Raw genomic sequence first — 13,486 nt, forward strand, 5'->3', positions numbered from 1 at the left:
GCACAAGAAGCTTAACCCTTGTGTTATTGTGCAAAGTTAAACAATTGCCTTGTTAGTTAGATAAGTAAACTGAAGGATCCCAGAAAATAAACTTGTTGAGAGTTATGTGGACAATGTAAAGGGAAAAGTAATTTCTGCTTTATTCAGGCTGTTTTTGAATAGAAGTGTAGCTTGACAAATACTTTGAGCAATTAAATCAGCATTTGGGGTTTTAAGACAGATGCAGTCAATGTATTCTTTTGCCCTTATGTTTCATATCCCTTCCTTTTCATGTCCATCCGCAGCCTATAAGCAGCACCTGGTATGACTACTGGGGTGCTGACTACGGCACGTACGGGTACAACCCGTACATTGGAGGGGTTGGTATACCAGTGTCCAAACCTCCAGTTGCTGCTGAGAAGCCCGGGTCACAGAGTCTGTCAGTCTCCGTGTCACAGGGTGAGTAGAGGCTGGTTTCTGGTGGTAGTCCTGACCTCTCTCAATAATTGTTATATCTTTCCATCTGATGTTTGACCTTTTGCCTCCGTGTTTCACAGCGTTGGATGCCCGCCTAGAAGTGGGCCTGGAGCAGCAGGCTGAACTGATGCTCAAAATGATGGCAACTCTACAGGCTGACTCGATCCTTCAGGCTCTCACTTCAAGCTCATCCACAGGTAACCACACAACACCACAATAAAGCAGGACATGGTCTATTAAAGAACAACTGCTGGTTAAAAGTTCATGTTAAATCAACCTGGCTCAACAACCTGGGGACAAATTTTCTGTTTGAGTTTTTATTGGATGTCTGTAGTGTCTATCATGGCTGTAAGATTTGCTTGTTGTCTGGCTTTCAGTGAGCCAGGCCTCTAATGGGACTGATGACTCCCTGCTGAGAGCTCTGCATGGAGGAGGCTCTCCTCCAGCCAGCAGCCTGATGGTCCAGCCCTCATCCATCCCCATGCTGAGTGCCTGCTTTAACAAGCTCTTCTCCATGCTGCAGGTCCACCATGTACAGGTCAGCACACAAATGTTAAACACAAAATACGTGAATGATTGCAGTCTCCAGTGGAGGCAACTACAGCCTTAAGTCTTTTCCCTTTTCTTTTTTAATCTGTTCCAAAATCTCGTGAAAATTCTTGATCAAATTTGTTCAATCATCTATACTACAGTGTAAAAACATCAGCTTTGTCTCGGATTTAAAGCCCACTATTGTGAGCATAAATGTTAAGCAGCCCTTCCTCCAAAACTTGATGTTTGGTATCAAATTGCTCCTAAAGTCTGGGTCAGAACCAATTTCATTTTGGAGTTTTGAGACTAAATAACTTCTGCATTTACTAAGCACACCCTGTAAGCTCAATTCAGTGTTATCTGAAGAATAACAGGAAACCAAGTGAACTAATAAAGGGTCTCTCCTCACAGCTGGAGTCCCTACTGCAGTTGTGGTTAACACTCAGTCTCAACACGTGTTCTGGTGGCAGCGAAGAGAGTGGATCAGACATCTTCCTGTTCAACGCCAGCCGAGTGCCCACCATCCCGCTCAACCAAGGTCAGGACTCCACCACACGGTCTCTCTTTCTCAGCACTTCTGATAGAGCTGGAGAAGTCTGTTACACACTGACTAGTCTTTTTTTAAATTATTTTTACTGATTTTACATGTATTATATTCTGTGTGTTTATGTGTGTTTAGCATCCATCAGCAGTTTTCTAACAGTGCTGGCATGGTACCCCAACACCTCCCTAAGAACATGGTGCCTGGTGCTGCACTCTCTCACCCTGATGACAAACATGGCAGCCTGCGGTCAGTACTCCACTCTCACTGATTTCCTTCTGTGGATCATCAACATCTCTCAAAATATTAGAATTCAATTTAATTTTATTTATAAAGCCCAATATCACAAATCACAATTTGCCTCAGAGGGCTTTACAGCAAACAACATCTCTCTATCCTTGGATCCTCACAGCAGATAAGGAAAAACATCCCCAAAAAAAAAAAAACTACACTAAAAGTCAAATAATCACCCTGTGGCCCTGTTTACACCTTCTGTTAACATGAGTCTTGGGGATTCGGACAGCTCTAAATACAAGTATACACGATCACCAAGACACGCTGTGATCCGATCAGTCAAACCACTTGCCAAGGTGGTGTGGGACGCAGTTGACAACATATCTTTTGTAATGAAAAGCTTATGCGTCCTCATGCGTCCCCAACAAGGACTACATCATCAGTGCAGGAAGTGGTGGTTGTTTGTTGACAGTGCTTTGTAACTTGCCAATGCTATGAAGAGTTGGATTAAGTGTTGTGTGACCGTCCATCTTTTTGCGCTATTATTTGCCCGACCAATGCAACTGCTGACGTGATTGCCGGGCAGCTAGCAAGAGCATGGACATAATACCTGTACCCAGGGTCCTTTGACATTTTAGTTTAACTGACATAGGCATTAACAAAATCTGAACACAAGTAGTCAGCTGGAGGCACATGATAAACACAGTTGTAAACAGTAATGTGTCTTGGCTGTCCACTTGTGTTAGCATTACCGAACTCATGTCAATACCAAGTACAATCAGACTCTATCAGTCTTCCTCTGAAAGAAACAATTTCTCTTTTGTGTGTGAGTGTGTTCCATGAAAGAGCTCAGTCATATCTACAGGGATTGGTTTGTTTCTAATTATTTCAGAGCTAAAGTGCTTTGTGAATAATGCTACACCACAAACTTAAATGGACATGCCAGCTGTAACTAAAGGACACCTAAGATAGAAATTTCTCACTGTTTGTCCAAACTTGTCCAGTTAGTGGCCACTTTTAGCAAAGATGTTTCATCAAAGTGACCCAGGTTCATATGACTCTTTTTGAAAAATTCATATTTATTGGTTGTTTATGTATTTGATCTTTCTACAACAGAATTCATGAAAGCAATGTTTTTTGACATTGAGCTCTTAAATTTTGTATGTCGCAGCATCCTTTGAATGTGCCTTCAGGGTGAATAGCTGAGCAAAATGCCCCCAGCTAAAAAATTTATTACCATCGGAAAATTACACAGTATGACTTTGAGCAAAAAAGGACGACTTTTAAGTCTCTGCAAGGTGATTTTCATTGTGTACTGAAATAATTGAAAGCCAACGGCTGTGTGGGAAATAGAAATGCAGTCTCTTGTCAGCAGTTTACAGCTTTATTTACTTTGATTTATAAGTATGTTTTCCCCTTATAATTCTATAGTTAATATTGGTATATTGGTCCATTGTCTGGTGTTTTATATAAAATCGATGTTTGCATTTCCAGCCTCCAGCAACGGGATGAGCTCTCAGGAAAGCACAGCACAGCAGATGGTGTCTGATCCCACCCTGGTTCATGTCCTGGTGCGTTTCCTGTCTGGCAGCAGCACCAACGGGACAAGTCAGCACAGCTCTCAGGTGGGACCCACCGCCACCCAGGCCATGCACGAATTTTTGAGCCGCCTGCAGGTCCACCTGTCTTCCACCTGTCCACAGATGTTCAGCGAGTTCCTGCTCAAACTCATGCACATCTTGTCTACTGAGAGGTATGCAATAGCTTCTCAGGAAGTGTTTTTTCCAGTCAATAATATTTGCATGTCACAGCACAGTCATCAGTGCAACAACACAAAATGAGACATTTTATGGGATGCTCTATGTTTGCTCTTTGGGAACTAATGGTTCATCCTGACTCCTCAGGGGTCCGTTCCAGTCAGGCCAGGGACCACTGGATGCTCAGGTGAAGCTATTGGAGTTTACTCTTGAGCAAAACTTTGAGGTTGTGTCGGTGGCCACCATCTCGTCCGTCATCGAGTCCATCACATTCTTGGTTCACCATTACATCACCTGTTCTGACAAAGTGGTTTCCCGCAGCGGCTCAGACAGCTCTGTTGGTGCCCGGGCTTGTTTTGGTGGTTTGTTCGCCAATATCATCCGGCCAGGAGATGCCAAGGCTGTCTGTGGAGAGACAACACGTGACCAGCTGATGTTTGACCTCCTCAAGCTGGTCAACGTGCTGGTGCAGCTGCCTCTGTCCGGGGACAGAGAGTTCAGTGGACGGCTGCCGCCGGCCGGCAGCGGAGCAGCTGATAGCAGCGTGTCGGACGAGGAGAAGGTCTGTGGTAGCAAAGAAAGTGTGGCTGGAGGATCTGCGTTCAGTCAAGGTCCCCCTGCAGGAGTGGCCGACCTAGTGCTAGCCAATCAACAGATTATGAGCCAGATCTTGTCAGCACTGGGCCAATGCAACAGCAGTGCCATGGCCATGATCATAGGTAAGGCAAATCACAGAAAATAATCAACTAACACTGTAGTTTCTGTTAGTCTCACTGTTTACTCTTGTTCTCATGTACTTGGTTTCCAGCAGCAGACAACTGTTTTTAGTGCTCTGATGAGCTTACTGTACACTACCTGCCAGGCAGCAAACAGTTAGAGACTAGCTGGGAACATAGTAGAGAAATTAGCAGCTGAAGAGAGAGATATTTTTCCCAGGAGTTGGTAGAGACCAAAAAACAGCTAAAGGGAGAGTGACTATTGGATTAACATTGATCAGTTGGACAAAAACATGACTCCAAATTAATGCTAAACTGCAGGTGTTTGCCACAGCGACTTTATAAGGGGATAATATGTAATTATTAGGGCATACCAAAGAAACTGCACTCCTTAGGGTTTTAAAAAATGATCTTCTGTCAGCAGCTAACTGTGGTCAACGCACAGAATTGTTCCTATGGATTTGTCAGCTGCTTTTGACACTGTTGATTGTAGTATTTTGTTGAATGCCTTAAAAATTGGTTGGGCGTCTCAGATTTTGCTTTATAAAATTAGGAAAATTTCTAAATCGATTAGGAATTATCAATCAGCTACAGTACCACTAAAATATGGAGTTCCACAGGAATCTGTTCTTGGGCCATGGCTATTTTCCAATTACATGCTATCACTTTGTCCTGTTATTAAAAAACACAATATCAGTTACCATTTCTGTGCTGAGGTATTCATATTCTTATTGTTGTGTTAATGTGTTTTCAGCTGCCCCCAAGTGGCCTTGAATAAAGGCCACTTGGGGGCAGCTGAAAACACAAGTGGCCTTGAATAAAGGACCACTGAAAAGTTACAACGTAAAGAAAGCCATGAAGTTAGCAAACTGACTCAACAAAGTCAGCCATACAGCAATATTTGGCTGAACTTTCTTAAAACATTACATTTGGCTTTTCAGTGAGGAACTAGAGAACAGAAAAGAAAAAAATCATATATGAGAATAATAAATCCCTTCTGCTGAAACTGACACTTTTCTGCGTTCCTCAGGAGCCAGCGGCCTCCACCTGACCAAACATGAGAACTTCCATGGTGGTCTGGATGCCATCTCAGTGGGTGATGGCCTCTTCACCATCCTCACCACTCTCAGTAAGAGGGCCACTTCGGTCCAGGTCATGTTACAGCCCATTCTCACATACATGGCTTGTGGTTACATGGGCAGACAGGTGAGCATCAGCCTGGGCTTTTTGGGATGTGATGATTAAACATTAAAATATACCTCCAACAAATGCCAAAACTGATGTCAATATGTACGTTTAATGTTACATTTTGTAGGGGTCTCTTTCCACTTGTCAGCTGTCGGAGCCTCTTTTGTGGTTCATCCTCCGAGTGTTGGATACCAGTGAGGCTCTCAAGGCCTTCCATGACATGGGTTGGTATACACACAGCACTTGCCTCCTGCCCAGCTTTACTTACCCCTGCCTTCAGACAACATGCGCCTTTAGACTGTACAACTGTTTTTGTTTATTTTGTGTCGTGCTGTGTGAGATGGGTCTCTTGATCTCATTCTGTGTCAGAATGTAGGATATTGATTTAAGTCTTAGTCTATCTAAGAGATGTCATCACTCACATCATTCACCAGAAAACCTGGCAACAGAAGAAGTCCAGAGTCCCAAAACATATTCTGCTTTGTTTGTGTCTGTTTTTTTTTTTTTTTTTTTTTTGGTAGCCTAAACTGTAGTGAAAAATAGTACCTAGGCAGCCAGTGTACTGTGTGTCATGTCCTGTTTTGATTGAATGGTGCATAGACGTAGCAGCAATTACATTGTGAGATTATATTTTGTCGCCAAAGCTGCGTATCACTTGTCAGTAGACATGTCCCACAGTGTGAACTAAGACCACCATTTTTGGTCGACTGCCAAAGATATCACCATGTCAGCTTTCATGTCAGGCATAAATTTAACTGCGTAAAGGGGTCTTAAGTGATAATGGTTTTACTTGCTAAATGTGTTTCTGGGATTTATGTGGGGTCAGTCCTATCCTGCTGCTGGTGGGCACCTTACCCATGTCAAAACCCTGATTGTAGAAGTATAAGTACTTTTAATATTTTTCACAGTTGTTAAGAATTTTCCAGAGTTTAAGCAGTTTTTGCAAAGTCGGATTCATTAAGAAACCTTAACTTCTTGTGTTTTACCAGGTGGTGTGCAGTTGATCTGTAACAACATGGTGACCAGCACTCGGGCCATTGTGAACACAGCACGCAGCATGGTATCCACCATCATGAAGTTCTTAGATTCAGGTCCTGGAAAGACAGCAGACGGCAACCTCAAAGCCAGAGTGATGACCTCAGAGCCAGACAATGCTGAGGGACTCCACAACTTTGCTCCCCTAGGTGTTTACTTTGACTCAATCAGTTGCATCATTTGGATAATACCTTTACAGTAAAATAACTTAGAACTGCACATCAGCTGGTTTCTGTTTCTGAATTATCTATTTGTCCTGTCACAGGCACCATCACATCCAGCAGCCCCACAGCCCAGCCAGCGGAGGTCCTCCTCCAAGCCACGCCGCCCCACCGTCGGGCCCGTTCAGCAGCATGGTCGTACATCTTCCTGCCAGAGGAGGCCTGGTGTGACCTCACCATCCACCTTCCTGCTGCTGTGCTGCTGAAAGAGCTCCACATCCAGCCACATCTCGCCTCTCTAGCCAGTGAGTATCATCCATTACTGGTATGTCAGTTTTTGCACCGTTCACACCAGAAGCGCATTTTCCATGCTGGTCAGCAAGCTATTCTGCTCCTCTGCTCTAATCACACATAGAACTTGCAAGGGCATGAGATTTTCGCGGTACGATAATGTTATAACATGATTACAATTAATGTCAGTCACAGTGACTCTTAAAGAAATAAAAACAGAGGGGTTTTTCTAAGGGAACAAATGCTTTGTTATAATTGAAACTTTTTTTATAAGAGGTTTGTGCAAAACATCTCCCTTTTCAAAATAAATACATTAAAGGTGATTAAAGGTCTCCATCTGGCTGCATTCTATATTCAGTACTGTAGATAAGCTAATGTACATGGTATGATAACCGTCAATTTTTTTTTACCATGGTATCCCATGAAACCGCTGTACCACGCTGCAACTCTACACTCAATTTAATAATGAAAATGAATTGGGAAAAAAAGTACATTATATTTTTTTGGAAAGTGTATTTCTGTCACTATTTTTGCAACCATCAAAAGCTTGTTCATCTCTCTTGGATTAAAAAAATTTTGCTGTCATTCCTTTATGTTTTTCTGTCTTTTTCCTCCTCCCAACCAGCCTGCCCATCCTCTGTCTCAGTGGAGATCAGTGCTGACGGGGTCAATATGTTGCCACTCTCCACACCGGTCATCACCAGCGGCCTGACGTATATAAAGATCCAGCTAGTGAAGGCAGAGGTTGCGTCGGCTGTTTGCCTGAGGCTGCACCGGCCTCGTGATGCCAGCACCCTGGGTCTGTCTCAGATCAAACTTTTGGGCCTGACGGCGTTTGGTAACACTTCCTCTGCAACCGTCAACAACCCCTTCCTGCCTTCTGAGGACCAAGTCTCTAAAACCAGGTACCAAACACTGATTTTGGACTGAGAGTATGTTTATTAGTGTCAGATGTGGGTGTTGTTGTAACCTTTTTCTTCTCCCTGTACAGCATCGGGTGGCTGCGTCTTCTCCACCATTGCCTGACCCATGTCAGTGACCTGGAGGCCATGATGGCCAGTGCTGCCGCACCCACCGCCAACCTATTGCAGACCTGCGCGGCATTGCTCATGTCACCTTACTGCGGCATGCACTCGCCAAACATCGAAGCTGTGCTTGTCAAGATTGGCCTGCAGTCCACTCGCATTGGACTCAAACTCATCGACATTCTGCTGAGGAACTGTGCCGCCTCTGGCACTGACCCTGCTAGTGAGTCACACGCAGCTGCATCGCTGCTGGAGTGTTAATCATAGACAGCAGATCCACAGGACCTTAAAAAGCATCAAAGAGTCTTAAAATATCCAAAATAATTGCCTTAAGATGTTCTTAGGATGTCAGAGCTTAAAAAGACTTGGACAAGGACGTATTTCAGGCTTGGTTTTGCCCCACCAAGTGTAAAAGTGTTTTGTTCTGCAACGCTTCACAAACAATTTGGCAATGCTTTATTTTCTAGGTAGGTCATTTTTACTATAATTTCTCAGATCAATCGAGAGACTGAGTTCAGTTTGTACACTTTCAATTGATTACTTCCATTGATTTAACAGCGTAAATTATAGTTTTAAGTTGGTACACAGCAGGTCAGCTCTAACAAAATACATCATTCCTGTAAGTAACAAAGAAGGATCCTTCACAGGGTATCAAAAACTACCTGGAAAAGCTTGTTAACTTGCATGATAGCCATCCTTACTGTAGTCTTTGCTTCTGTCTTCGTAGATTTGAACAGTCCTCTGCTGTTTGGGCGACTAAATGGCCTCTCCTCAGACTCCACCATTGACATCCTGTACCAACTGGGCACCACACAGGACTCTGGAACCAAAGACAGGTACATAAACATCCTGACTCACCCTGTCCTTAAGCTCCCCCCTGCAAATATAACCGCCAATGAGAACCAGTTTTTCGTCAAGGTGATATTCCAGACAGACTTAAAAGCTGATAGTAAAAAGTGTCCTTACACTCTCCTTATCATCTTTTACTATCATATGGTCGTGTTTGTTGCATATGAATTCCACTGTGACGTCACACTGAGGGGCTGAGGACATGAAGCAGTATTTTCCAAACCATGTGATGAATTTCTTATCAAAGCTCACTTTGAATTTTTTACCCTTCAGGATCCAGGCCCTTCTCCAGTGGGTCCATGACTCGTCGCGGGTTGCAGCCCACAAGATGAGTGGCCCCATGGGATATACTGGTGCTAGCTCTTCCTCAACATCGTCGAGGGAGTATGGCCTCCTCATGCCGTCGCCCTCCCACCTCCACTGTGTGGCAGCCATCCTGTGGCACAGTTACGAGCTGCCTGTTGACTACGACCTGCCTGCACTGCTCAACAGAGAGCTCTTTGAGTCAGTTAATATCTTTTTCCTTATTATTAAAACCATAACATGCATGCAGGGAATTGTTTATACAAACATTGAAAAACGCTGATATATAGAATTAGTCAATGTACACTCAATGCTTTGTCAGTTGAAAAAGAAGTGAAGTTAGAGTCCCCCCTCTCAGACATGCACCCTACTATGTAAATGCAATGGCAGTTTTACATGTTGTTCTCATGTATCAATGGACATAATTTAGATAGGTCATGAAAATAAATAGCAATAACTTATTGTATATAGCATTGCTAAAACTACAGTTACAAAGTGCTACACACACAAGGACAAAATAGAGAGCACAAGAGCAATCAAATAGAAAAAAAGAAAATCACATTCAACAAATAACAATAAACATACAAACTCAAATAACATAAATAAACATAAAACAAGTAAAAATGCAGACAAAAATGAATAAAAGTACCCATAAAAAGAACAGATGAAATAGGAAACATAAAATAATTACGACAAAGCTCCAGACAGTAGAAGTGAGTCTTGTGTGACGATTTAAAAAAATGAGCAGTGAATTTTTATTTTAGTCCACATTCTTCAGGTAAGTTATCTCAAAGGGTTAGAGCGCAAACATCATGTCACCCCAGGTCTTCAGCCTTGAGTGGGGAACAGCTAACAGAGCCTTAGCACAGGACCTCAGGCTGTTAAGTAATGATTTAGAAGTGCAGCCATTTGGGTTGGTAGCAAGCCATGCAGGGCCTTGAAAGTCAAAGCTAAAATTTTAAAATCAATTCTAAATTGGACGGGCAGCCAGTGAAGGGAAGCGCAAATAGGTTTGGTTTGCTTTAAAGTCTGACAGCTGTGTTTTGGACACCATAAAGCCATGTTATCATGTCTTGTAAACATGCCACTACAATAATCCAGAAGTGAAATGATAGAAGCATGAAGAACTCTTTGAGAATCATTAAAATTAATAATAGATCTAATTCTAGAGATACTTTCAAATGTAAAAAAAAATGACTAAGCTAGCCTTTTAATGTGGGACTCGAGATTGTGGCTGTGATCTAAAATAAAACCCAGGTTTTAACAGTACAGAACATTAAGCTAGAGTACCAAGAGAAGCCTAAACTTGGCCTTAAGTGTGTTCAGGGCATATAACTTAGATTTTAGTTTTAGAGGAGTTAAGCTAAGAAAAATTCTTGCCATCCAATCCTTAACTGCAGCTTGGCATAATTATGCAGGGATGATGACCAAGCTAATTACAGCCGAGTGTCGTCTGCGTAACATTGAAGTGAAATATCATGCTGTTTGATAATGTGACCCAAATGGATTAAATAACAATGATGATTTTACTACTTTTGTCCTCCATTAAGGTTCTGTAACACTTCTAACACAACTCAAGTCTGAATAGTATACCTTCAGATTGAAGTAAAAGTCACAGCAGCACAAGGATCAGTATGCACAAGGAGAGATTAAATGATTGTACTTAGATCAGCAGTTGTGTGGTAACATTCATTTTGTCTTGTTCTGGTACATTTAATAGTTTTAAGTATGTTAACACACAGGCAATTGGGAATACCGAGATCTTAATCCCCATATTCAACCATATTCATGACATTTTTTATTTTTTTAATAATAGTATTTGTTGAATAATGTATGTGAATGGAATACTCCACTTATTGGAGTCTGCAGATGTTTAAGTTTTATATACCCTTCTTACTTACCATGCCTTTATAATTGTTTACCACATCAGCCTTGATTTTGTAGCCCTTTGAGGACTAAATAAAAAATTTATGATTTGTGATGGATTCCATTTATTCTCCTTTCCTTCAGGTTGCTGTATAACTGGTCCATGTCGTTGCCGTGCAACATTGTGCTGAAGAAGGCCGTTGACAGCCTGCTGTGCTCCATGTGTCATATCCACCCCAGCTACTTCTCCCTGCTTATGTCCTGGATGGGGATTGTCCCCATGCCCAGTGCCAGTCACTCTCAAGCCCAGCACCACCGGCTCGCCATGACTGATGACGGCAAAAAGCAGCATGATGCAAATACCAATGCTGCAGGACTTACAGACGACTCCAAGCATGCGAGACCCCCCATCAATCTGTCTGAGTCCCAGTTAACAACGCTGGCAGCTGCCTCCCAGTCTCCAGGAGCCATAGAGCAACTGCTGGACTCAGGCTTACCTTCACTGTTGGTTCGCAGCCTGGCCCAGTTCTGTGTCGGCCTTCTGGCCAGTGCCGACCTCCCTCTGCCAGCTGCTCAGGCCGAGAGACGACATCACCATCACCACTACCACTCATCCTCCTCGCACATTCGGCCACCTCTGGCTGCAGAGCTGGCTGCTCCGGTGCTGCGCTTCCTCACTGAAGTTGGCAACAGTCATGCCATGAAAGACTGGTTAGGAGGACCAGAGGTCAACCCACTGTGGACGGCACTGCTCTTCCTGCTGTGCCATTCCAGTGCTAGTGCTAGTGCTGGTGCCAGTGCAGGCTGTCAGCCTCTGGGCTCTGGATCTGCGGCAGGTCCCCCTCCATCCCAGCCTCAGGCTTCAGGGTCACGCTTCTCCCTGGCGTCTTCTGGGCAAGCAGGAGGGCTCACCACCCAGCAGAGGACTGCTCTGGAGAATGCCACTGTGGCCTTCTTTCTCCAGTGTATCTCCTGCCATCCAAACAACCAGCGGCTCATGGCTCAGGTCTGCTCTGCTATTCCACTCTGATGGGAAAATGGCAAATACTAAAGCTCTCACTTTCGTTGGGGAATTAAGTTTGTACATCTCAGACACATATTTGCTAGTCAAAAGTTACTTTAAGCCATGTTTTTAAAATTTGAAAGGTAATTACTGAAAGAAGTAGGAACCTTGTTAAGGTCTTGTTGCTATCAGTGACAAACTCTTTTCGTTTGGATGTAGTCATTAGACTCCACTGATTTAAATTTTATTTTCTGGCTGCAGGTTCTCTGCGAGCTTTTCCAGTCTGCACCTCAGCGAGGCAATGTGCCGATCTCTGGAAACATCTCAGGCTTTATTCGAAGGCTTTTCCTGCAGCTCATGCTGGAGGACGAGAAGGTCACCGTCTTCCTACAGTCTCCCTGTCCGGTGGGTAACTCTTTTTTCTTGAATATCTGTTCCCTTTCAGATAGGAGCTAGCTTGGCTGGATACTCCTAAGAGGCCTTTACATCAGGGACCCGGCCCCCGGATCCAAATACACTTGACCAGTAGTCCAGTTTGTTTGATTAGCCTGAACACTGTCTACTGTACCAGCTACGACCGGTTCCACTTGAAAAGGTGGTCTTGAGCACAGTTCACATGTACTCAGGGACGGTTTGCATCGGGTATTAAAAAAAAATTAGCTCTACCAAAACACAGATATGGACTGCTATTTAGAATGCAATGTGATAACTATTCAGCATTGACTGTCTCCTGTCTCCTTTGAGATTTGCGTATGTGTGCAGCACATGCCAATCGCATGCTCTGGACTGTATAGCCATTGGTGGTAAAGTAGAAAGGCAGGCAAGAGGATTGTTCTAGACATTGTTTCCAAAATATAAACAATAGTTGGCACAACGTGCAGGTCGACTCCATTGTATGGCTTGGGATTAGTGATTGGTGCACTTTTTCCACACTGTAGCAGCAACATAAACAAGTGTCGCCTATATTATTATGCAAGTGCACTCAAGTATGAAACATTACAAATTGGAAAGCTGATTGTTGCATCAACTCAGAACTAGAATACGTTTTTGTTTTTTGCAAAGTAGGTGTTCAAAAAAAATTGTCTTGGTGTTTGGCAGAGGTGTGGACTCGAGTCACATTAGCTGGATGCGAGTCACACTTGAGTTACAAATTTCATGACTTCAGACTTGACTTGACCAAATCAAAAAGACATGAAACTCAACTTGGACACCAATGACTCATGACTTCACTTGGACTTGAGCCTTTTGACTAGGGATGCACGATACTGGCTTTTTTGCCAATATTTGATATGCCAATATATAACAACTACTTGGGCCGACAACCGATATCGATATATCTTCTTTTTTCACCAGCTAACTTATTCCTTTTCATGTATTTCATTCATTGTGCAAAAAGAAAAAGCATATTAGCTGATACTGATGATGTGTCAGTATTATCGTGCCTGCCTAGTTTTGACTTGAAAGTACTTGATACCTCCTGCCCAAGCCCAAGATAAAAAAAAAGTTATTTAAGAAGTGTGCCAACCCATT

The 13,486-nt window shown here is 43.2% G+C and overlaps 1 protein-coding gene across 7 annotated transcripts in view; it reads left to right on the forward strand.

Moving 5' to 3' along the window:
* The window catches only part of birc6 (baculoviral IAP repeat containing 6), a 143,689-nt gene that overhangs the window by 44,836 nt on the left and 85,367 nt on the right, over window positions 1-13,486 (forward strand). For all 7 annotated transcript variants that reach the window (XM_049601143.1, XM_049601146.1, XM_049601149.1 and 4 more), the window contains exons 39-55: window positions 285-438; window positions 537-653; window positions 834-994; window positions 1,399-1,525; window positions 1,667-1,777; window positions 3,257-3,515; window positions 3,667-4,238; window positions 5,266-5,441; window positions 5,551-5,647; window positions 6,413-6,607; window positions 6,724-6,924; window positions 7,536-7,815; window positions 7,902-8,158; window positions 8,663-8,771; window positions 9,058-9,288; window positions 11,098-11,959; window positions 12,218-12,361. In XM_049601143.1, coding sequence (XP_049457100.1) covers window positions 285-438; window positions 537-653; window positions 834-994; window positions 1,399-1,525; window positions 1,667-1,777; window positions 3,257-3,515; window positions 3,667-4,238; window positions 5,266-5,441; window positions 5,551-5,647; window positions 6,413-6,607; window positions 6,724-6,924; window positions 7,536-7,815; window positions 7,902-8,158; window positions 8,663-8,771; window positions 9,058-9,288; window positions 11,098-11,959; window positions 12,218-12,361 — 4,053 coding nt within the window. The remainder of the gene's footprint in view (window positions 1-284; window positions 439-536; window positions 654-833; window positions 995-1,398; window positions 1,526-1,666; window positions 1,778-3,256; window positions 3,516-3,666; window positions 4,239-5,265; window positions 5,442-5,550; window positions 5,648-6,412; window positions 6,608-6,723; window positions 6,925-7,535; window positions 7,816-7,901; window positions 8,159-8,662; window positions 8,772-9,057; window positions 9,289-11,097; window positions 11,960-12,217; window positions 12,362-13,486) is intronic.

Source organism: Epinephelus fuscoguttatus, linkage group LG16 (genome assembly GCF_011397635.1).
Source record: "Epinephelus fuscoguttatus linkage group LG16, E.fuscoguttatus.final_Chr_v1".
Classification (NCBI taxonomy): domain Eukaryota; kingdom Metazoa; phylum Chordata; class Actinopteri; order Perciformes; family Serranidae; genus Epinephelus; species Epinephelus fuscoguttatus.